Source organism: Netta rufina, assembly GCF_964035555.1.
Source record: "Netta rufina genome assembly, chromosome: 1".
Classification (NCBI taxonomy): Eukaryota; Metazoa; Chordata; class Aves; order Anseriformes; family Anatidae; genus Netta; species Netta rufina.
In genome coordinates, this window is record NC_140123.1 from 23,061,800 (window position 1) to 23,085,556 (window position 23,757).

General features: G+C 39.8%; 1 protein-coding gene across 2 annotated transcripts; it reads right to left on the reverse strand.

The window, feature by feature from the left end:
• Nucleotides 1–222: 222 nt before the first annotated feature.
• HSPH1 (heat shock protein family H (Hsp110) member 1) lies at nt 223–23,361 on the reverse strand. Of its 2 annotated transcripts, XM_084295276.1 has the most exons (18): nt 23,128–23,361; nt 22,822–22,879; nt 19,598–19,738; nt 17,743–17,865; nt 16,666–16,765; nt 13,333–13,466; nt 12,656–12,900; nt 11,520–11,748; nt 10,491–10,597; nt 8,461–8,594; nt 6,088–6,293; nt 5,176–5,307; nt 4,284–4,421; nt 3,736–3,861; nt 3,123–3,230; nt 2,893–3,012; nt 1,614–1,775; nt 223–1,080 (listed from the first exon to the last, which is right to left on the reverse strand). In XM_084295276.1, exons 1-18 carry the CDS (start codon nt 23,232–23,234, stop codon nt 880–882), a joined length of 2,571 nt encoding a protein of 856 aa, XP_084151402.1. In that variant the 5' UTR covers nt 23,235–23,361; the 3' UTR covers nt 223–879. The 2 variants fall into 2 exon arrangements, with proteins under 2 accessions (XP_084151402.1, XP_084151403.1); XM_084295277.1 differs by lacking the exon at nt 5,176–5,307.
• Nucleotides 23,362–23,757: the final 396 nt, after the last annotated feature.

The following is a 23,757-nucleotide window of genomic DNA, read 5'->3' on the forward strand; positions in this document are numbered from 1 at the left end:
AGGTTGAAAATGACCTTCAAAGATCAAGTCCAAGTGTCAAGATGACCTGCTGAGTCCCATGACTAAACTATGTCCCTTCTATCTCTATGCTAAATGTTGAGGGTTTTTTTTTTTTTTTAATCTTGTGGAAGAACAAACCAGCCTTGTTTATCTGTTGCCAACAGCGGGAAGGTCAATGCTTACACCAGAAGTACCAAAACAAAAAAAGTCAGGAGATACCAGTAAAATGAACTTTATTTTAAAGCTCATTAAAAGGCTTCACAATAACACTAACAGAATTAGCATTTCCTTCATTTTATATACCCCACATGAAAAATGTATTGTTTAGCAAGAGACGAAACGTAAGCGTTTCTGCATGCTACTAACACATTTCACCATCTTATTGTCTGATAAATGCTTTGGACTGCAATAACCAAAAGCCTTAGAACAGAAGAATTTATTCTGGAAAGTCCTTATGAACGGGACAGACACTGGCTTTTTATTGACATACCCAATCAGATGTCCAGATGAAAGAAAACTACCTTGGCATCTACAAATGCCTACGAAGGTTTCGATTACAACCTTTTGAAGGAGCAGTATATTTCAGAGCAAGGGCTTCTTTTCATCTTTAGTGATGCAAATGGTTAAATACTGCACAGAAGCTTAGTATGAACTCACAATTCCACAGGAATCTGAAAGTTACCAAGGCAATTTTCCTTTTAGGATAGTCATGACCAACACTATTACTATTCTTTCCTCCCATAACACAACATATTCCAGACAAGTTAAGAAAAAATATAAATAGTTCCCAAAACAATGCATTCCCACCCCCCCAATCACATACGACAGCAAAAATATCTTCTGTCATGGGATGAAATAACTTGCTGCAAGTGCTGTGGTTTAGTCCAAGTCCATGTTAACAGTGCTTTGATCACTTGGATGACATTCGCCATTTTGTTGAGGCATTTCTGAATTTTTGTCATCTTCCCCCATGTCTTCAGTTTTATAATCGCTCCGTTCATTCAAGGGGTTTTCCTCCTTAGGAGAGTCAACTTTTGGTTTTGGTTGGGTCACAATAGGCTCACAGACATTGTTCAACTCCTGGAAGAGCGAGAGGAAAAAATATGCTCAAAATATGCATTAAGGACACATCAGCTTCACTAGTGTGAAGAATCCTGTGCCTCAAAGGCTGTTTTAAAACTTGCTTATTTGTTTCTCGAGTAGATACTGTACCCTGAAATAACAGATTTACTTCTCAAAGTTCAGTGCACAAAGTTCTTCACTTAAAATTTTCAGTATCACGTGTGATTGTTTTTCAGAATGGCTGAAAGGTACAAAATCTTTTCTTTCTTGGTTTTAACCTTTTTTTTCTTTTATAAAGAAAACAATCTGAGTTTTTAAGGTGACTGAAAGACACAATGCCAATAGCTCCACAAAATTATTAACAGTATGGCACAGTTCCTCTACTTTCTACTCAATCTGTTTGTCCACGCTTCCAAGCACCCTTTAAGAATACTGGAGCAGTCAGGTGAAATAAGAAAGGAAGGGGTGAAGGGAAGAGGCACGCGATCAGTCTAGCTTTTTATGCTAGCCTATCTTTAGAAACAGCCTCTATAGTTTTTTATGGTACTTACTTGTAGCTTTGCCTTAATTTCACTTGAACGCACAGCTGGATCCTGATCTAAGCTCTTCTTAGCCTGTGCGCTCACAGCATTGTTCATCCACTCTACCACCTCGCTAACACACTTCTCTACTTTCATCATTTCCATTTCATCAATATGGATGTATTTTTCATCCTGCAAAGGTACACATTTTTTTATTAGGTAATAATGTCAAGTTCAGTGGCATCAAGTTACAAGAAAATCCCAGTTATTTACAGATTATCTTCATTGATTTTCAAAAAAAGTCATCAGCAAGTTAGATATGTTACAAGAGACAAGAAGAAGTACAGACAAAAATAAAGTTTCCTTTGTTCAATATTCAAATAGGAAAGTTAGTTCACAGAGCAAATACAGACTTCAAAGAAGTTGCCAATAAAATAACACAACATTCTTAGCACTTCTTGCTAAGTACACCCTCCTTCCCTTCTTGAGAATCTTACACAGACCCCCAGCAGCTAAGAACATGCCATCCTGCTGTACATAGAAAGGGTTACAGAGTTGTTCAACTCTGAGCCTCAGAAACAGTCACACAATTAACTGATACCAGGGCACTAGACCTATTCTGCAGCATCACCCATGACTTTTGCTGGGAATTCAAAAGATGGATTTGATGTACTTAAACATACTGTATTCATTAATATTAATTTCAAGACTATAAAACTACTGAATAATTTAACTTAATGCTAATTTTGCAATTATAGCTGTGAATACAGAATTATTTGTTGCAAATCTCAAAGTTATTTTGGGTGTTGTGGACTGCCCCATTAAAACCCGAGGACTAAATTTTTCAGAGGCAGGCATGCTTATCAAGAAAGTATCTTCAAATAGCACTGGCAAAAGAAACATGTACACAAACATGCACAATGTTTTAGTTTCTCCCAGGTAGCTTTTATAGTAATGCTTCTCAGCTCAGTGCTATACCCATATTCTTGTTCCCAATGGAATGGAAAGAAGAGCACAACTCTAAAGAAGTCAAATTAGCCTTTAAAACATTGAGAATCAGACCAGTCTAATCACTCTTCCTCTTTTAAGAATGTACTTTTTGGCCTGAAAACATCGAGAAGCATCAAGCAACTGAAAGTGATGCACTGTGTGAGGTTTTGTTGCGTACTAGGAAACATTTGTGGTGTTAAATTGGTGACCTACAAAACCAAAGACTGCAGCTAATCTGAGAGAATTTGAAACCTCTGCCAGCTGGTGGGCCTCAGTGAAACCCTATGTGGTAAAAGGAAGGTACTTCGAGGCCACATACCTTATTCCTGAATTCCCCAGCTATTGTGGCATAATACTGGAGCCTGTGTCCCAGTTCTTCTAACACCTTTGGTCGTTCCTCTGCTTCTTGATAGCGCATTTCAATTGGAGTACCTAATTTCTAGAAAAAGCAATTCCCGTGCATTACATATTTCATTAACATTGTTTACATTGTTTCCTGTGGTATTTTGGAAACTTTGCTTTTCACTTCGGGCATAACAACAGACCTACCTTTAAATCCTCCAGTTTGTCTACATACACCTGCTTAGCTTCATCCTCGCCCTCTTCATACAGCCAGCCTTCTGTCTCTGTTAGGAGTGCAGAGAAGCTTTGAAGATCCTGTGTGTCAATATAAATCAACATGTCAAACACCAAAATACGCACCAATTGGCTATGCTAGTACACTGGTAAATATAAACAATTATTGGCCTCCTACATAAACATTTTTGTCTAATTAAGTCCAATAAACCACACCAGCTTCTGAACTGAGAACACACACCTGCAACATAGGCAGCATTTACAGCCACTTGCCTTGGGCTAGGCCAATGATTGGGCTGCGATTTTAATTCATGGTTTTACCTGTGAATTCAACACAGCTTCCCTTTCTAGTCAACAACTTTACTTGGAAGCAAAATAAGTTCTGTTGCAAAGAGAGTGAAGTTGTTAGGGATACACACTATTTGCTAAGCCTGACCCTAATTCTGGATCAGCCCCAGCCATTATTCAATGGAATTAAGATTTCCAGTTATTTCCATGATAGGTGGGTGATAAAGCTTGACCAAGGAATACAGAATAGATATTTTGTGTCAGTATTTAAAGAGAAGGTGCTGAAACTATAACCTACCTTTTCACAAACGAACTTCTCATATGGTCCAGACAATTTGTCCCTGAACTCATACACATATTCCTCCACTGCATTCTTGGCATCATTTCTCTCTTTTTCCAGCTTGTCTTGCATAATCATCTTACCCTGTGTAATCACAAAAAAAAAATAAAAAATACCTATATTCAAACAGCTTTCTAACAAGCATGGGTGGTGTAAAACACCCAAATCTCCCCCAGACCTTAGCTCACATTAACTTCTGGAATTCTCTTAACTACCAAGTAGACTCACCTGAAGAAACGGAATGTCCTTTTCTAGATTACAATAGCTTGAACCAATCTGTGATTTCATTCCATGCACCAGTGCTCTGAAACTATCATTATAAACAACACTCCAATCTTTTGTTAAGATTTCTCAGTTGTGCTAAAGTTGAACAGTTATTAGCTCACTTTAAGTTAGCTGAGTTTACCCTCTAGGGTTACAGTAAAGTATCAGACATTGCGCCTTGAAGAGCAGACAAGTGGTTAATAGCTGCAAACAAGGAAACAGTCTAAGCTCCACTAACTCACCTCTGTTTCAATATACATATTGAGAAGATCTTTTCCTAACTGCCAAACCAAGTTAGCTTCAATAGGCAGTTCCACATTCTTCACCTTTATCTTGGGTTTTTTAGCTTCTGGAGGCTGATCACCTTTCTTCTCATTTGTCTGAGTTGGAGAGAAGAAAAATAAGATAATATTCCTGACTTCCTTCTGATGAACTAACACGATGATGATAGAAACATTAATGGGGAAGAACATGCAGAGATCTTGTTTTCTTTGAGAATCTTGAAAATATACTTGCAAGGCACTTTCCCTTCAGGCAGCCCAGCTCTCATCCTAGCCTGTTTCCAGTCTATTTCACAGCAAGTACTGAACAACAGCAAGGACATTTCCCAAATATATCATCTATTTGCAGGTTTTTCCAGAAGTACCCCTCTATAGCTTAACACTTCACTAGTGGTGCTGACAGCAGCAAGATTTTAATCCAAAAACACTTTTCATCTTACATGGATGAAAGGAAACTACTAGCAATATCATGCAGGCACATGTTTTTCACATTGATTATCTCCCCTTCCGTTTATGAGTTCTTAATTCCAGCTTCTCTCAGCACACCTAGTAAGTTGGCCTCTTAACAGCTGTTAAATTGAAGTGTCTGCACCTCAACCAAATTAGCTACAGAAGACTGCATAAAGACAGGGAAGTGGTAGAGAGGGACTTACTTCTTGCAGGATTTCTTTTGCAAACTCTTTATGAAAAATCATTACAAGATATACAGATTATTTTTCATAATTACTAAAAGGTTTAAAAGTGAAAAGAGGTTTTGAGTACCAAGTTCCTTACTTTTTTCCTGGAATATTACAATTTTAAATGCCACCATTATACAGTATAACATTTTCAACAGAGTTAAAGGGTCACTCACTTTCTTGACATCTGGGGTTTTGTTTTCTTCAGAGGGAGGTTCTGATGAAGGGGGAGACTGTGACGTTTGCTGACCATCAGTTTGTACCTGGGACTGTGTTCCAGCCTCACTGTTCTCTTGCTGGATATTTTTCTGAAATGAAAGCCCAGGCACAAAGGATGTAGAAGGCATGTGCACTTGAATTTAATCAAAGTTACAGGGCACCACTTCTGATGCACATACTATACCAAGTGCCCTAGAAAACATTCTGTGCACACGCAGACACACACGCTTTAACTGATACAGACTAGGAATAAGATAAGGACCTGGTGAAAATGCTACCTACCAGTGCCACCCTGGCAGTACAATACTTGCGTGTGTGAATTCTACCACTTTCTTTTTAAAAAGTGGCTTTTAATTTATTGAGTCATAGCTTAAGGTTTCTTCCCCCCTCAGAAAAATATTAAAGCATCAAGTCCACCACATTATTCCCCACTGTTCCCCTTCCCATCAATGCTGTAAAAACTGGTCCAATTTTCCCTTCCACGAGAAGTTCTAAAACTTCACTAATGCAGAGGATTACGCACAAATCCTTTTGACACAGAGAACACGGATGACTAACAACCCAAACCAAGTTTTCCTATCTGGAACACTCCGATAACTGTATCAGCTGTAAGCAACCCCACCCTCAAGCAACCTGCTTCCTGCCATTTGGCATTTTCCCTGAAAAGTGAATTTAAAATCCACATAATTTTCAAGATGGCAGTGATTTTCTCCTTTTCTGATAAATGTTTTTTCTAACAGCTATGCACATCTCAAAATTAGCCTCATTTTGCATCCTTAGATTTTTTTTTTTTCCTCTTCCCAAGTATGTAGCAGCAGGGGACGCTGCCATCAGCAAGGATATTCACACACAAGAAAGGGGTAACTCACATCATTTGAATTTTCAGCAGGCCTCTGGTCCTGGGTTTCCACTTCAGTCTCAACACCAACATCCTCACTATCTTCACTTTTAACTGGTTCTACCATGGATGCAGTGGACACACTGAAAATGCCATGAGTATTGACACGGACTTTCACTTTGACTTTAGACTTCTCTCCATCTTTCTGGGCTGCCACATTCTGGATAACATACCTACCTAGAAATCAAACGAATCACAATTCACACAGTGGAACAAAATAGGTAACATCACAGAGCTAGAAAAATACTTCCTCTTCCACACAGACAAAAAAGTATTTGACCACACCACTAATACCTGTGCTAATCTCACGGTCCCTCAATGAAATAAGTACTATGAAATACAAAACAAAAACATTATTGTTCCATCAGTTTTACCTTCCAAATACAAAGGCATAACATTGTCATCACCTAGGGTAGGTTCTCCTGTCACTAGTTATACAGAAACATGGAATAAATACGGAAAGTAAAAGCTTGCTCCCCTTGCTTGTGTTACCTGTGATGCTACCATGGAATGAACAAAAGCTAGAAAGATTTAATCTAATGCCAGTGCTGTGGTATGTTGACCTACAACACAAGATATAACAGTATTTCTAGATTTCTAGAAGTATAATTAAAAATGTCTTTTCAGCTTTTCATCCATATAGGTCTTTCATGATCTCTTACTCTAGGGAGAAGTGAAATTGTTTTGTAGCTCCCACAATGTTTGAAATTTTGAACTAAAAAGCAGACAGTTAGCTTAACAATATACAAAAAGCAAGATCAGACACTCAAAAGAACAGACTTGTTTTCCTTCCTATTATATGTATATCACAAGAACAGTGACCTGAGATGATGCTTTACTGATATCCTCGTTGGCTGGATACACACACGCACCTCATCAGCAGATCTGATCCTTATGCATATAATCTTTTATCAGCTTACTTTACAGACCAAAGAATGTAATCCCCTCTCTTGTAAATCCAATAACACTGCAGTTGTGACCTGTCCTCTTTCAGTAGTCTCATCAGAGCTACTGACTTACCCATTAGGGCAACTGACTCTGTTCTGAGCAAAATTAATTGGTGAATAAGCTGAAACCAATCTGATTTTCAAAATCCACACTCAGTTGCAATAAAGGAGTTAAACATCTCATTTGTTAAATCCATATAAGTTGAAATCCCACTACTAGTCTTTACAGGAATAGCTAACATGAAAGGAAGTCTGTCATTCTGGAACTACAAAATATTGAACTGGCTTCTAAGACAGTGTTTGAACTTTGTGCTCTCAGTGAGCCAACCAGAGAAGGTGGTTCAGTGTAGGGAAAAATAACTGATTTTTCCTGCTGAGGAAGTTATAGGCGACTGAAAATTATAGGTGACTTTGTAGTACATTAAGTAGTAGGTGAAGTATTGGTAAATCAGACCGATGTTTCTGCCCTGTGCACTCTCCCAACCATATCAAGTTTAGTAGTTTATCTTCCACACTATGATTCTGGTGAAACTGTAAGTGTATTGTTAACAAACTGAACAGCTATATTATGAAATACCTAACCAATCAATAGCTCAGGGATAAATTATTTTCCTGAGTTTTGTCATTGTTTCTACCAGCCTGAAATACTGAAGTCTAAGAAGTAACCAGTGAACTTTCTAACAAAACCAAGCAATTACTTGCCAATTCAACAACTTCTAGCTTAATTTTAACATGCAAAAATGCAACATCCAATTGCATGCTTAAAACTCCAGAGCAAGCACTTAATTGACCTATCTTTACCAAAAAAATATTTTTCTAACTGAATTATGAACTCCTCATACCTGTCATCACTGTAAATGTCGTAATTTGTCAAAAAGGATCAAAGACTGCTCACATTAGCAATAGGACTCAAATCAACGCCTTAGTCTTGCAGTTCCTACTGCTTAGCACTCAATAAGTTTTAAGCAAAGCAGACTTGTCACACCCAGAAAGAACAGAAAAAATGCAACATCCAGTAACAAGATATATTCTCTAGTTCCACTGCTCCTGTGTAACACACGTTTAAGTTCTCTACATACAGGAGATATTTTTCAAGTGTTCCTAGACTGCTTTAGCAGAAGAGATCTTGCAATTCTCATTCTAGTCATGAGCATTCTGTTACAGTTCCCCTTCAGTTCACTATAGGAAGGAAGCAACTTTTGAAGCCAGACAAAATCCTAATTTGGTTACCTATGGAACAGAACAGTCGATAACTGAGTCCTCAAGAGACCAAGACCTAAATACATACATCACACAGCTTTACTGCAACACAGCACACCACTATTACAGAGCTAATTCAAGACCAACGTTGCTATCAAACAACTTAAGACAGCAACACTTCCAAGACAGCTACTTACCAATTTTTGTCTCTGGATACGGGACTCCAGTAGGATCAGAATAAAATGCTTCTAGCTCAAATGGACCTTTCCTGTAGAAGGTAAGAACTTTGGAGAAAGGTGCTGCATGATTCCTGCTGAACACTTCATGAACCCTATGATTAGGAAAAAAAAAAGAAAAATCACTTTTAGCACGATCTTTGAGCTGAAAGACCTTGATTTAGCATCAGAACTCTTTTAAAAACACCACTATGCTTTGACACATTTACCCTTCTGAACAACCCCAAGATACTCCTCTACTGTACTGCAAGGAAAATAAAATACTGTTGTGTATTGTAATCAGATAGTATCCTGTTCTGCTAATTTTGAGTCTCAGAAGCAAGTAAGTTTAAGAAGTTTTAGACGTAGGTGGCAGTTTAGCAGCAGTCCTCCAAAATTTGTTTCCTCCAAAGACATTCTGAGTTTGGAATAGCATAATTTAAACCACAATTTGCACTGTTCCTCACTTAAGTCTCAAAAGGCTAATTATAGTCCCATTAATTCCTTACTCACTCAGCTTCTATGGCTCATTTGAGAACACTGACACCAGATTATTATTCATTCCCCGATATGACAGAAAGACAACTAGCTTTATTTTATGTTCTTCTTCTAGGTTCTGTCTGCCATTATGCCTGCCTGATTCTGATTTCCAAACATTTTTTTAATCTCCTATGAAAGCATCTCATCTAACAACCTCAGTGGGAGAAAACAAGAGCTCCACCTAGAATGGGAATCCAGAGTTTGCTCTCAGAAGCCTGTGACAGAAGAAACATCAAGTTCTGTGTTTCCACAAGAAATACAAAAGAGAAAGCTGAGTTACAGAGAACTTGAAGGAAAAAAGGAAAAAACAGCAAAAAAGAATATGAACAGCTACTCTAGTACTTTAAGCTCCGCAAAAGTTAACCTCAGAACTTCCAACATCTTAGACAGCAAGATGTATTTCCCATAGGCATGACACAGTTAATAACGTAGGTCAGAGTTTCAAACATGGCAATTCCAATAAATTTGTCTTATGAAGCCAGAGGAGTAAAATTTTTGCTTCTGTTTCTAGCCATACAAATAGTATCCATTTAAGTTTACAATGTTCATAGTGCATAATATTACTACAGAAACCAGAAGCTTGATAGATGTTAGGAACACCTTGGATAAAAAAAGCCATAAAGAAAAATGGTATCACAGAATCACAGAATTTTCTAGGTTGGAAGAGACCTCAAGGTCATCGAGTCCAACCTCCAACCTAACGCTAACAGTCCCAACTAAACCATATCCCTAAGCTCTACATCTAAACGTCTTTTGAAGACTTCCAGGGATGGTGACTCCACCACTTCCCTGGGCAGCCTGTTCCAGTGCCTCACAACCCTTTCAGTGAAGAAGTTCTTCCTAACATCTAACCTAAAACTCCCCTGGCTCAACTTAAGCCCATTCCCCCTCGTCCTGTCACCAGGCACGTGGGAGAACAGGCCAACCCCCACCTCGCTACAGCCTCCTTTAAGGTACCCATAGAGAGTGATAAGGTCGCCCCTGAGCCTCCTCTTCTCCAGGCTGAACAAGCCCAGCTCCCTCAGCCGCTCCTCGTAGGACTTGTTCTCCAGGCCCCTCACCAGCTTCGTTGCCCTTCTCTGCACCCGCTCAAGCACCTCGATGTCCTTCTTGTAGCGAGGGGCCCAGTATACAACAGTTATATCAGTATACAATATGTATCAGTATACAACAGTTTTTGTAGTTCATTTTATATTTCAAAACCTGACAGATACAGGTAATGCGAGAGAGTATATTGCTTGTCAGTTCAAGTTTTTTTTTTTTTTTAAATCTTTAATGTATGAGGGTAGTTATGGATAAAACTTTAACTCGTGCCTTTACAACAGAATCTCCACCATGAACGATCTGTGGTGTATGATGTACAAGGCTTTCTGCATCAGAGTGCCAAGAACCTAGTTTAAATGCAACCGAAAAAGTTATCCTTTAAATGCAAAGGCTAAAAGTTTCACAGAACAGTAGTTTGAGCTACCTACCCTTCAGTGTCCTCTGCTTCTGTGTTCCACAACAGAGATATTGGGAATGGTGTAGCATCTGTCACAGAGAATTCTCTCACTTTAAAAGCTGGAGAAAGAATTGCACACTAAAAGAAAGAGATGCATTACATTACAGTTAATTAATTGCTCTAGCTCCTGCCCCCAACATTTTAACATATTTAAACACGAAAAGGAGAACTGCGGTGACTTCACTAAAACAGAGCTAGGTGAGTTGCTTGATTTCAATAGTCTTGTAAGAGAACACAGATATACGTGTATGTTCATATTTTTGAGTAAGCAACACTTTCAACCTTATTCTTACTGCAGCTTGTGAAAAAGGTAGCAGTCTAAAGGAATGACAGGACTGTAAAGAACGGAAGTGCTGCTTTACTTAGGTCTAAAGTTAATAAAAAATAAAACATTAGGCATGTATTTTACAGGTTCTACTTCCCTGCAGACAATTGATTGCTAGTGATAGAAAGCGATTAGTGGGGTCAAGAAACAAGTCAGAGAAAGAATCGAAATAAGGGAATGAGTAAAGCAGAGAATGAAGACAATGAGTGATTTGCCTGTAAAATATAGTTCATTGATTAGAATGTATAAAAATAATTTGGAGGTGACAGGGAAAATAGAATAAAAGTCAGTTTTGCATTGACAGAAAGCTTGATACCAGAAAATGCAGAGCTGCAATGTTCTAGGTTCTACATAGATCTTGTACACTTTATTGATAAAAACATCTCAGCTTGACAGTGACTCTTAAATTCCACTCATTAGAAAAGATTCCTAGGCCCCTTCATCTGAAGAGAAGAGCAGGCTGCTTATAGAATACACCCAGCATCAGTACTTTAAATAAGCTGCTGCACCACAGAAGAGTACTCCAAATTCTTTAACAGCACAGTCCCATTAAAAGACTCAGTGAGCAATGTATGCACACTTAACCATTTCTCACAACACTGCTTGGCCACCTCTTCAGACAGCACTCTCAGGAAATTTAACTTCTCAGTTTCTCAAGTGCTGCTGGTACCATACCTGCAGAGCACAGCCTCTAGCTATGGCTTCATCTGCATTCAGCGTTGTACTGACATCTTTGCCAAAGAATTTAGCAATCCTCTCTTTGACAGCAGGAATGCGCGTTGCTCCTCCCACAATCTCTACAGCAGTTACATCTTCCACTTTCAGCTGTGTTTGTTCCATTAATGAAAGCAGAGGCATCTCTATCCTTTGCAGCAGGTCAGCACACAATTCTTCAAACTGAGACCTAAGAAAAGAAATGTCAACCACACCATGACTGTCCCCTCCCCTTAAGATTTTCTGGTATTTGTTTCTAAACTGATTTTGATTTCTGATCAGGTTTATTAACTACTCTACAAAAAGACTTGAAAAGCTAAGCCCCTGTGAGCAGGCTGAAGTGACAGCCAGCAACAAGGCAGTACATGAACAGCTGCTTACAGATTTTCCTATGCTGCTATCAATGTAGCTAACATAGTAAGATGAAGGTATTGTTTGGGCAGGCACTGTATGTTTGCCTCTAAGCAGAGGTTACAGATAAGAGTGCAGAAAACACTCATGCTTCCTTTACAAAGAAAATCTGTTTCGTAAATACTGGAGAAAAAAACACTCACTTGACAGCAGTTAGAAGATTAGCAGTGCAGTGACTACAAATGAAGTTGTGCCTGTGAGTGCATGCAGGAGAGATGCACAGGGAAAGACTATTTACACCCTGGGCATAATCAAGTCACCCCCAGAAGTGCCATTTCTGTCCTCCATTTCTCTCCCAATATCCACAGTTCAGTAAAAGCAGAAAAAAAAGGAGAGCTTGAATTGTTTCTATCTTAAGAGCAGTATGGGATTTAGGTTACCTAAAATATACTGCAGACCTAAATAGCCAACCCCCCGCCCTGGTTTGCATGCATCAACGCATGGTTTTAAGTGTGCCATTTTACAGGAAGAACAAGCTTCTTACGCATGTATTATCACACTGAAAACAAAGGCTGAAGCGTAGTGCTCAGCTATCAGAGCTTAGTTATTCTAACACTTAGAAACTCTAAAGCTATTCAACACTTGCACTTCATTTTAGCACTGTAAGTTTCTTTCAGATACGGAAATAAACACTCAAGAAATGTGGCCACCAAAGCTACAACCTAACCATCTTCTATAGAGCTCACCTGTTCATTTTTCCAGATACATCAGTATCATTCATGAAGCACTCAATGTTTAGGGGAATGTCTGTGCTATTAGAACTCATCAGTTTCTTCAGCTTCTCACACTCCTGATACAGACGAAGAAGAGCTCGAACTTTCGATTTTGGATCCAGTTTGTACTTCGTTTTTATTTCTGCACAAAAGTAATCTACCAACTTTGCATCAAAGTTCCTTCCACCTAGGAAAGGGTCAAACGCTGTGCCAAGTACCTGGTTTAAAGGACACAATTAGTTTAACACTCAACAGGAATCAAAACGGTAGTCTTTCAATAACAGCAAGCATTTGTTTTGAAAAAGGTGAGGGGCAAGTCAGCCTGTGTTCGGCTTAAGTATTTATATAACCACATCTGTAAAAAGTTGCTTTTCAATTTTACAAGGGAAGTAAACCTCAGTAGGTGACAATCTTAAGTATTCACAATTTTAATCCATCCACTTAGTTTAAGAGGTAGTAATTACACTACATATCTCACATCGGTGTTACAGAGCAATTTACAGCCTCCATTTAAAGTCATCCTAATGAAGAATACTGATAAAATCTTCTTTGCACCTCAAATGCAAGAATTATTTCAGAATTTTAAAAACAGGTTTATACAGCTGATTCTACTGTCTCAAAAGTCTTTCATCTTCATTTAATCTTACTACCTTTAGTTTACTCTTGTTGAATGCACAGGCTGATACTTGAAATGCAGAATGTCCCATATCAACGAACACAACTATTCGTGGCTTCTCTTCAGGTGCTGGAAGGTCTTGTTTATAAATTCCATAATTCAGAGCCACTGCAAAAAAAAAAAAAAGAGATATCAATGTAACCTCTGGTTAGTTTACAATTGAATGCCATCACATCCCTGCAAACATTAAGCTACAGAATGAAGAGCAGCCAGGAAAGACATTCACCTATGCAAGGTCTTTCCTACATGAAAGCTTTACTCCATTAACATGGATGCTGTAGGACCCAAGAAGCAAGTCCTTCCTCAGTCACATGTATGCTCTGTCCCTAAATGTTTAAGCATGCAAAACTAAGAATCCATGACCCTGTTTGAAGGGTTGGTTAATCTCCTTTGATCTGTTTACTAACAGCTCAGTTTTTAGTGTCTCATAGTAATCAAAGATGCAGAGTACTTTAATAAGGAAAACCCAGTTTTGAATTTAAAAAGCATCTCCCAGGCATGAAGGTCATGACTTAGAATGCTATGAATGGTCAGGAGAGGCTGCAAAAGGGAATAATCTCAGTCTACACAGAGCATCAGGCAGGCACAAGTTGTGAAGTGCTGTGGAAGTGTGGAACAGAAGCCAGTGTGGCATATAAACACAGGGTGATACAGTCAAAGGACAGAACAGTAACAGTTTTGCTGCAGCATTTTGGATATATAGCAGTGTCACAGTGAGGCAGGAGGCTGATGCAGTAATTAAAGAAAAAAAGGCCTAGAGAGTTTCACCTACACAGTTATGTAGGAAAGGCTCAGATTTTGGCATATGTAAATGCACATTCTCACATTTTCTAGCCAGAAGAAACCCCAAACTGAAGATAATAGGCCAGGCTCCTAGCCAGATTATCAGGCAAGAGAATTAGAACATTAGCGAAGGTGGTAAGGCAGGCAGAGAACACATACTCTGAGGAACAATGCTTTATTACCACACTGACACCTTCTCATGTAAGGAGGAAGGGACACTGGCTCACTGACTTCCTTAATCTGGATCTACTGGTTTTGATGTGACTATTTGGAACAAGTTCAGCCTCATTTCCCATTGATCAGTGGCTTGAGACTTATGGATTCTGGTATCCAATAAAGTTGCCCTGCACTTTGTACACTCATTCTCATCTGTGTAGATTCCTTGGGAGTCTATAAATTCTAGCCCCCCTCATTCAATCCCTCCCACAGCCAGGTCATGAACAGGTGCTTAACTAAACCCCAACTATATTGCATGGAATACATCCAAGTGCTATATCCTTGAGATCTAGATTTGATTGAAATGTGAATGAACAAAATGTGAATGAACAAGACCAACACAGTGTTTGTATTTTTTTTGAGCATGCTGAACAAGTTACCTTTGTTCCCAAGTCAAGTCTTATGAAGAAAATCACAGCAGAATTTGTCTCTTTAGAAAATACAAAGTTTTTTATTTTCTGCTCTACTGTAACTAAGGACCCCACCCCCCACAGATATTATCAAAGACTGTAACACTTAAAATTAGGAAGTGTTGGACAGTACTCAATAGCCTTACTAGGTAAGGAAAAGAAAATGAGAAATGCTTTGTTGTACAATAAAGGAAAGCTGCTGGTACTAAGATGAAAGATCTACATTTTTGTGAATTGCTCATTCCAGTGGCAAAGCTTCTAAGGATCCTTACTAAAAAGCATACCTGATGTGGGCTCCCCACTTACCCAGCTCAAGAATTCACATTATCACATTTCCTAGAGCACTCTTTGCTATATAAAGAATTAAGCTAAGACTAGATGATGGAAACAGGCACATATGGCTTCTATAATGATACTGTCGGATTTGCTCTTCATTAGGTGCAAATACATTGCATTCAACATAAGAGTCATACTGACCAAGCATCTATGTTTGTTAGGAATCTTATGCTTTACCAGATACTCATCTGAAAATTATTACAGAAAAACTTTAAGATACCATTCCATCAATTTCTGTCAAAAATTACTTACACCCTTAAAATTATCTTCCTTAGAGGAAGAGCAGCTGACATTATCTACCCAGAACTGTGCAAAGCATTTGACACTGCCCTGCATGATATCCTTGTCTCTAAATTGGAGAGACATGGATTTGATGGATGGACCACTAAGAATGGAATCAGCTGGATGGTCACATTCAGTGTTCTGGTCAACAGCTCAATGTCCAAGTGGAGAACACTGACGAGTGGTGTTCCTCAAGGGTCAGTATTGGGACCAGCACCATTTACATCTTCACTGGCAATACAGACAGTGGGATCAACTGCACCCTCTGCAGGTTCACTGGTGACACCAAGCTGTGTGGTACAGTCGATACTCTAGAGGGAAAGGACACCATCCAGAAGGACCTGGACAGGTCTGAGAGGTGGGCCTGTGAGAACCTCATGAGGTTCAACAAGCCCAAGTGCCAATACAGCTGGGTGGACTGCAAGCAGCCCTGAAGAGAAGGACTTGGTGGTATTGGTTGATGAGCAGCTCAACGTGAGTCAGCGATGTGCACTTGTAGCCCAGAGACCTACCATACCCTGGGCTGCATCAAAAGCAGCGTGGCCAGCATGGCAAGAGGTGACTCTCCCTCTCTGCTCTTGTGAGACCCCAGCAGGAGCCCTGTGTTCAGTTCTGGGGCCCCCAGCACAAGGAGGAAATGGAGTTTTAGAGCAAGTCCAGAGGAGGGCTAAGGATTATCAAAGTGCTGGAGGAAAGAAGTACTAATCAGGAAACAAGTGCTAATCATTACAATATTTAAGAAGTAGACCCCAGATGCAAACAGGGAATGTAGGAAAACTTAGAATAAGAACATTTGTTTTAAGTAAACACCAGACAAGCTCTTGGTTATGCCAATGCATTTTTAGAGTCCTTAACACATTAGCAGGAGGAAATCAATTACCAATTTTTGTTTTAAAACCACAATTATATCAACAAATACTTTGGAAGTTAAAAAGTATTAACAATTAATCAATGAATTTCTTTTAAGAGTGCCTAGAACACACAACTAGGCATTGTAGGTTTTCTTCCAGGAAATACAGATGCTAAACTAATTTGACAAGTAGTCCAAGCACATGCAGCAACTCCTAAGTACATACTCAGGGACATAACCACCACTAAAGCTTTCTCTCTTCTACCCCTTCACACAAGACATTAATATGGAAGATGCAAAATAAGAGAAACAGGTGTTTAGAATGTTTGTTTCACATCCAATTTTTAAAGCCAGCACTGTTTCCTGGAGTAACTACATACACCTGCTGCCATAGGCACACTTTGAAGGAACTGCTGTCTTCTGTACTTACCAGCTGTCATGTCATTCATTAATCTAAGACAGTTTAATCCAACAATCTGGGCTGCATCCAGAACAGACCTCCTTTCAGCATCTGTGAAAAATGATGGAACCTGAAGAAAGCAGGTGAGAATGAGAAGTTAGTAATATCAGAAAATGAGACAGACTGTTAATCTGAAAGCATTCATAGAAATTGTATCTGTTCCTCATCTTCAAGAATGGGCTCACTGCAAGTTTTAAACATGTAACTAGTTTGCTGAACCAAGATTTTAAGTACTCTACTCAGTCAAGCTGAGATTAAATTAAACAAACATCCACTATTTTAAATGAGCATACATGAGCAAGAAGCAATTGAATTATTTATATACAAATACCAGGGACCGTAAATACTGGTGCAAAATATAAAACAAGGTGTTATGGAGATAGAGACAGAATCTGCCAATTAAGTGATACAGAGAAACTGCTTTGACCAAAATGACTTCAGACAAGTGGTAAGATTCTGAAGGAGTACATTGATAATTTGCTACAGATTTCTCTCATCAGCTTTGGACAGTGACCTGTGATGTCTCAGATATCAAGTAGACAAACTCTTCTCAACAGACTCAAATACTTATAGATACAACAGGAGACAGATTTGTTCAATCAGTGAACACAGAGGCAGATGGTATTTTATACTTTAGAATGGAATGACTGTTCTTGATCTGAGATAGTTCTCTTGTACAGTCACATTGAAAAAACAAAGTTAATTAATTTCATCTGCCAGAGAGTAAACTTTGATAAATAAAGGTATCTTTGAGTGTGCTTAGTCATGGAATGAAGTTGCAGAAGGGTAAACAACTGGATCAGGGGCATTCTTTGTCCCAAAATTCACACATTTCCTAAGGGAATGAGTTCATGAACTGGCTCAGGGACTGGAATATGGAAGTAGCCCTGGGACTTCTTTAAGTCAGAAGCTCTAAAGCTAGTTAGGATTAATCCCTTTGTAAGCACTTATCTGGTGTTCTTTTTCAGTATACATGAATAGAAACAAAATGTCCTCAATAGTTGAAGTTTAAAAGACATGATGTTCCTGCACACTACAATTACTTACAGAAATAACACAGTCTGTTACTGGCTTTTTCAGGTTACTCTCCGCAGTCTCCTTCAATTTAGTCAACAACATAGCTGAAATCTGCTCCACACTGAAGATATGCTCCTCATCCATGTACATGACCTGAATAGAAGAAATAGGTAAAGTAATACCATCATTTCAATGGGAAGAAAAATTTTGCTAGGCTGACTAATAATTTAACCTTGACATGCTTAATTAGTTTATTATAGAACTGCAATTTACAATTTACCAGTTAGATGTCTACAGAAGCAATAATTACATTTTCAGATTTAAAACACTGAAAACAGCATCAATATTACAGATGAAGAAATTAACTTGAGTTTATAGTGATTTTAGAAGTGATTGAGCCTAGAACACAAATAAGGCTGGGTCACATGTCATGCCAGACAGTAAAGTCATTAATTTTTATTTATTTATTTTTACAACTATCAACTACAGAAAAGTCCCAAACTACCTGCTCTTTCCTCCTGACACTTGTATATGTCTGCTCAAGACTTGTGCAGCTCTTCTGTTAGAAGCTCCTCAACAGTTCACATGAATCAACTAAAAACTTAAGATGAAGCTCAGCAAAAAGTTTAATTTCTTGGTAAGGGAACAGTACAAAAATATTACTGAATCAGTCTCCTGGGTAATAATGCCAATGATTGGGTGAGGGAGCACGTAACAACTGATTCTTGAAAGCAGTACTTGCCTTTCATCCACATCATTCCAATGGGAAAAAAAAAACAAAGCATTTCACTTTTAGCAGAGAAACATCCCAGTCTTACCACGTAAGACAGACTGAATCAGTTCTTAAAACTTATTTTTTGCAGTTAGAGTGAAAAAAAAGGCAAAAAAAAAAAGCTACTGATTTGCTCTGCAAAGACTGAGGAAAAAAGAAGAGATACCAAGTAGCACTGTTCTCTTACTACACTACACTTCCACTTACATAAAAGACTCCTACATGCACTTTAAAGGAAAACAATTTCTGTCTGCAATGCACATTAACATCACAAGTCACAATCAATATAAGAAAAGGTACCTCCTCTTTTCAAAAAGCTCAACTCTCCTTCCTTACATTTCTTTTAAAGCATAATCTCTTATGCAATCTGTTCATTACCAAGGCCTGATTCTATGCTCAAGTTTTGAGGCAGTAGTTCAAGGTATAAAGAAAAGCAGCAAACAAAATGCACAGCCTTAAGTAAGCCAGGGTCTTCATTAGTGAAGCAGTATTACATGTGAAATTACAAGGCTTTGTTATTATTTTTGTACACTTTTGTACATGAATCTAATGCTGATTGCACCTATCCTAGGAAAAGCTGACATTTTACCACTGAACTTGTAGTGTAAGCAAGACTCAGACCCAGACTGAGTTGTAACTGGCCAGTTACAAGTCAAGTAACTTACAGGATACCAGACAGTCCTAAAGGCAATCACTCACTTATAACAATTCTAAATCAAGTTTCACACTACTTTATAAGGAATATGTAACCATGTAATTAGACTGTAACAGTGCATTCCACACAGGAGTGACAGAAAGGTTAATACTTCAAAGCCATACAACCTTGTAATTATCTTAGCAGTTCCTCCACTGTAATGTTTGAGCTGGATGTACAATTTGCCAACAGGGAAGCTCGTATTTCAGCAATTACTTGCAAATGAATCTTAATTTGATACTTAACATGCACTACTTAAAGATCAAGCTGGCTATTCATACAAGAGCTCCTCTTCAAGAGAAAGGTTAAAGAAAACCTTTAGGGTAATGAAAGGAAGCTTGCATGTTGCTGACTAGGCATTGAAATGTAAACTTTCCCATGTAGATCTAAAACCAAGCAGAGTTACACCACAAACATACCTTTACTCCAACTCCACCATTCTTCATAGGAACTAGATCATAACTCAACTTCTCTTTTTCCTTTTGAACAAAAGGATCATTAAATGCGCGGCCATGGAACCTCTTGAAGTTAGATACTGTGTTGTGGGCATGAGTGATTTGCTGCAAGAAAACACAGGACATTCAGAAATCTATTCTTCATCAGCCTGCAACATTCAGTGCTGCTCTATATACCCCCCAGCATCACGCATTTTAAGAAAATTTCACTTACCACATCAGTTTCTATAGAACCTGTAATTAGTATCTGGTGCTTTATACTAACTCATTACTACAGAAATCTGACTCAGAGGGCTACACACAGACCATCATATATTATTTACTATAAATATCATAAAAGTATCTCTAAAACCTCAAAACAATAAGGTGAGCAGTAATATGATTTTATAGTGCCCATTCTTTAGTCATCTACTTTAGATGCAGTTCAAGTAAATGAAGAAGAGCCAGTTCCCAAGCATCTGCCACATCTGTGAACTGGTACTCCAACCCCAGCCAGCTCACCTCCAGCTAGTCACAAATTGCCATCACATTAAGCACACAGAACTATTCATTCCATTATTAGCTTCAAGACAATCAGCCTCCTCATTCATTTCAACGCTTTTTTTTCCTTCAGCTCTTCTTAAACCAGGTGAGCTCCCCGTTCACATTCACCTAGCAGTCCCTTAAATTCTTACAGCAGACCATAAAAGGACACAGTTCATAGACACAGTGAGAAGCATGAGACACTATTTTGGTCCCAATGTCAGTTTAAAGTACACACTGAACTACAGCATGAGCTGCCCACAGAACCAACTGACCAAGAGAAACATTCTTTATCAGGAATACAATGCAGAACAGAAAGCAGACAGCTAGACTGTCCTAAGAGAGATACAGCACAGATCTCAAAGTAGAATGAAACCCATTCTTTTGGAGAGAAACTAAAAGCATGTTCTTCTCTAGAATAGCCTTAGGCAGGCACCAACAGACTGCATAACAGTGAGTCAAATGATGAACATTTTTCTAGCTTTCACTACCTTCAAAGAAAAGTATCAATTTCCCATTGCATAAAAAAAACATCATGGAATTAAAGAATTCAAGCTACATCTCATACTAGAAAGCGATGAAACTACAACAGATCTCCAACAGAGCAACTCCCTAACAAAGAATCCAGCCATATCTGTACTATTAAAGACAAACCTTCAAAAAGCTGTGGGTGGGGAAATTTGTCACGCCCAAATTTCCTCCTGCAAACTGTCCCTGGCTTATTCTAATCACCCAACAGTAATCAACAATTACTAGGAGGAACACTAGTTTGTACAGGCTGAAATCCTGCCAGAAACTATTCCAATACCGTAATGCAATATTTAAGTTGCTGTGTCCAAGACCATTTCCTGGCATGGCCTCATTTGTATAGCCATAACTCCAGCGTACTTGAATGCTACGTAATTCATAGCTGTATTGTTGAAGAACATGCAAGCAAAAATAATTTTTATGTAGTGGGCAGAGAAGCACAAACACTCTGATGGCTTTTACAGCCTAATTTAGAATTACGCTCACAGCCTTTTCCAAGAGAACAATCTTTAGATATTTTTAGAGTAATTGTATGCCATTAGATCTGTAGCATGTTTCAATATCTTCCTGCTTAGTCACAATTAAGAAAGAGAATTACGGTCTGTTAACTAAGATACTGCTCTCATCTGCAGTGCTATCTGACTTAAGAGTAAAACAGTTCTCAGAGAATACATTCCAACAGCAGCTCCTCAAGTTGGAAAGAGATCACCTCTGAGTATTATAAGCTCTCATATAGTCACACTGTTGAAGTCACTAGTCAACAACTTTTTTTTTTAAATAGGAAACAGAAGGAAAGGGACCACCTTACTCCTTGATTTTAGTAGCTAGTACACTCAAAGACACAGATGTAGCTCTCAGTTGCTCATGTGAAGAAACTCCCACATTTACAAAAGAAACAATATACCTGCCAGACTGAACACTTACAGCAAGAAAAATAGATGCTCACCAAGCACAAAGAAAACATATTAATATACATTAAAGGTTAGTCTGAAGGCAACTGAACTCACAGGCATTCATCACTGGGAGCGCATTCCTTTAAAAGCAGTTTTAGAGACAGAATCTACTTCACTTTCAGCTTACTTCAACTCTTCAGCTGCACTTAACAGAGCACTGAAACACTCCCAAGAGCATCTACGTAAGATTTACATCACTTGCTGTTTTGAGTAACAACTCATTTTTGCATGCAAGTGAATTGTTAAGTTTCTAATCAGTGGAATCACAGTCAAATAAGCAAAAGCACTGCTAAAATCAAGTTTCTCTAAAGAAAAAACCCAGTTACATATTCACTATTTTATTCCAAACATTAACCTGTAACTGGAAGGGTATGCACAGATGCAAACATTTAAGCCATTCACATTTCATTGGCCATTCAAAATTAAGAAGTGAGATATTACAGGGGAAAAAAGTCTCCTTTAGTGTTCTCTCCATGGAAACCCACTGCAGTACTTCTACTACAGGAGAGATCTGCACAGGCCAGCAGAGGCTGCAAGCTTGGTCTCTACCAGCAGTAGTTATGCAACAAGCCTCCAGTTCAGGGCTTGACAATACCTGAGGATTTATTTAACCACTACATTTAGTTACTCTGAGTCATGAGAGAATTTAGCTCTCCCTTTAACATGAAAATATGACTTCCATGAAGAAAGCATTCAGTATTTCTTCAGAACCCATTCAGAGCAGCTTAAGCAATAAAACTTGATTATTTATATTTTCAAAAAACCACACAGGCATTCACCTTTCAGTGGAAGCAAAGGCAGTAAGGTACCTTAATTACTTTAGGAACCTTAGGCAACACTTTCCTGTTCCATATAATTTTAAGGAGCTCTATGCAGCAACTCAAAGGTTTTACCGTAAATGCAAGGAAAACGGTACATACAGGCATTAAGAACAGAAATATGATGCTCAAGCTGTCAGAGTGTCATCGGTTGGAAAATATTACTATTAATAAAAGAGAAAGCAGTGAAGTTCTAGCAAAGCCTCCCTGCATTTCTCTGAGGGAAGCACGGCACAGAGGGCAGGATCTGACAATGAAAATTAAGTTACTTGATTTTAAGTACCGGGCAGGGACTGTTTACACCTAGAAGTACTTCAGCAGCTTACTGCGGCTGTTTTAGAGTTGTGAGCGCCTGGAAGGGACCTACCTGGTTTTTAGCCGAGACGCCGATCGCTCTGTTCTTGGACCCGAAGGAAACCACGGAGCTGCAAAGAACAAGAGGCGGCTTAACTCGGCCCCCGGACCTGCTGGGGTGGCTTTTACCTTAAATCACCCTGATTTCGGTGGGGATTTATTAAACCAGGGGAGGGAAGGCAGGAGAGGGGGGACAAGCTGCCCCGTTCGCGGCACAGCCGGCCCGGCAGCACCCCCTGGAAGCTTCCAGCACCTTCCAGCCGTGAGGGGGGCCCCGCACCGCGCCCCCCATGCCCCCCCCTCACCCCCCCGTACTCACGGCGTGCAGCGGTCGCTGAACTCGTTGGCCACCGTCTCGATGCCGCCGGCCCGCGCCACGGCGATGTAGCAGCTCTGGAAGCCCAGGTCGAAGCCCACCACGGCCATGGCCGAGGCGCGGTGCGGGCGCTGCGCGGGCGCGGAGGGCGGGAGGCGGGCGGGCGGCGGCGCCGCTTTAAATACCACAACGCGGCGAAGTTTCCAGAAGCTGCGGCGGCCGCTCGCCGGCTCCACGTGCGGCTTCCGCTTCCGCCTTCGGCCGCCTTCTCGAACGCTGCCCGCCAATCGGCGCCGCCGGGGGAGCCGTGACGTCAGCGGTTGCCATGGAGACCGCGGACGCCGCCGGCTCGGAGGGGGGAGGGGGCGGGGTCAGGCGGGAAGGGGAGGGGCTGGGGGGGAGAGGTTGCGGGGCGGGGAGCGCGCGCGGGGCGGGCCGGTAACGGCCGGGCCGAGGGGGGGGGGCGGGGGCGGGGATCCTGCCTGCTCCGTGGGGTTCGTGGCCCCGGGTGTCCCTGTGTGGAATCACAGAAACATTAGGGTTAGAAAAGCCCTCCAAGATCATCTGGTCCAACCATCCCCTACCACCAATGTCACCCACTAAGCCATGTCCCCAAGCACCACGTCCAACCTC

Excerpts from the sequence above, each read along its gene's own strand:
- HSPH1 (XM_084295276.1), bottom strand. The coding sequence starts at position 23,234 with ATGGCCGTGGTGGGCTTCGACCTGGGCTTCCAGAGCTGCTACATCGCC. Across the intron at positions 16,766-17,742 it reads TAACAGACTGTGTTATTTCT|GTTCCATCATTTTTCACAGA; the intron begins GTAAGTAATTGT and ends TGCTTTCTTCAG. Across the intron at positions 12,901-13,332 it reads TCAACAAGAGTAAACTAAAG|GTACTTGGCACAGCGTTTGA; the intron begins GTAGTAAGATTA and ends CCTTTAAACCAG.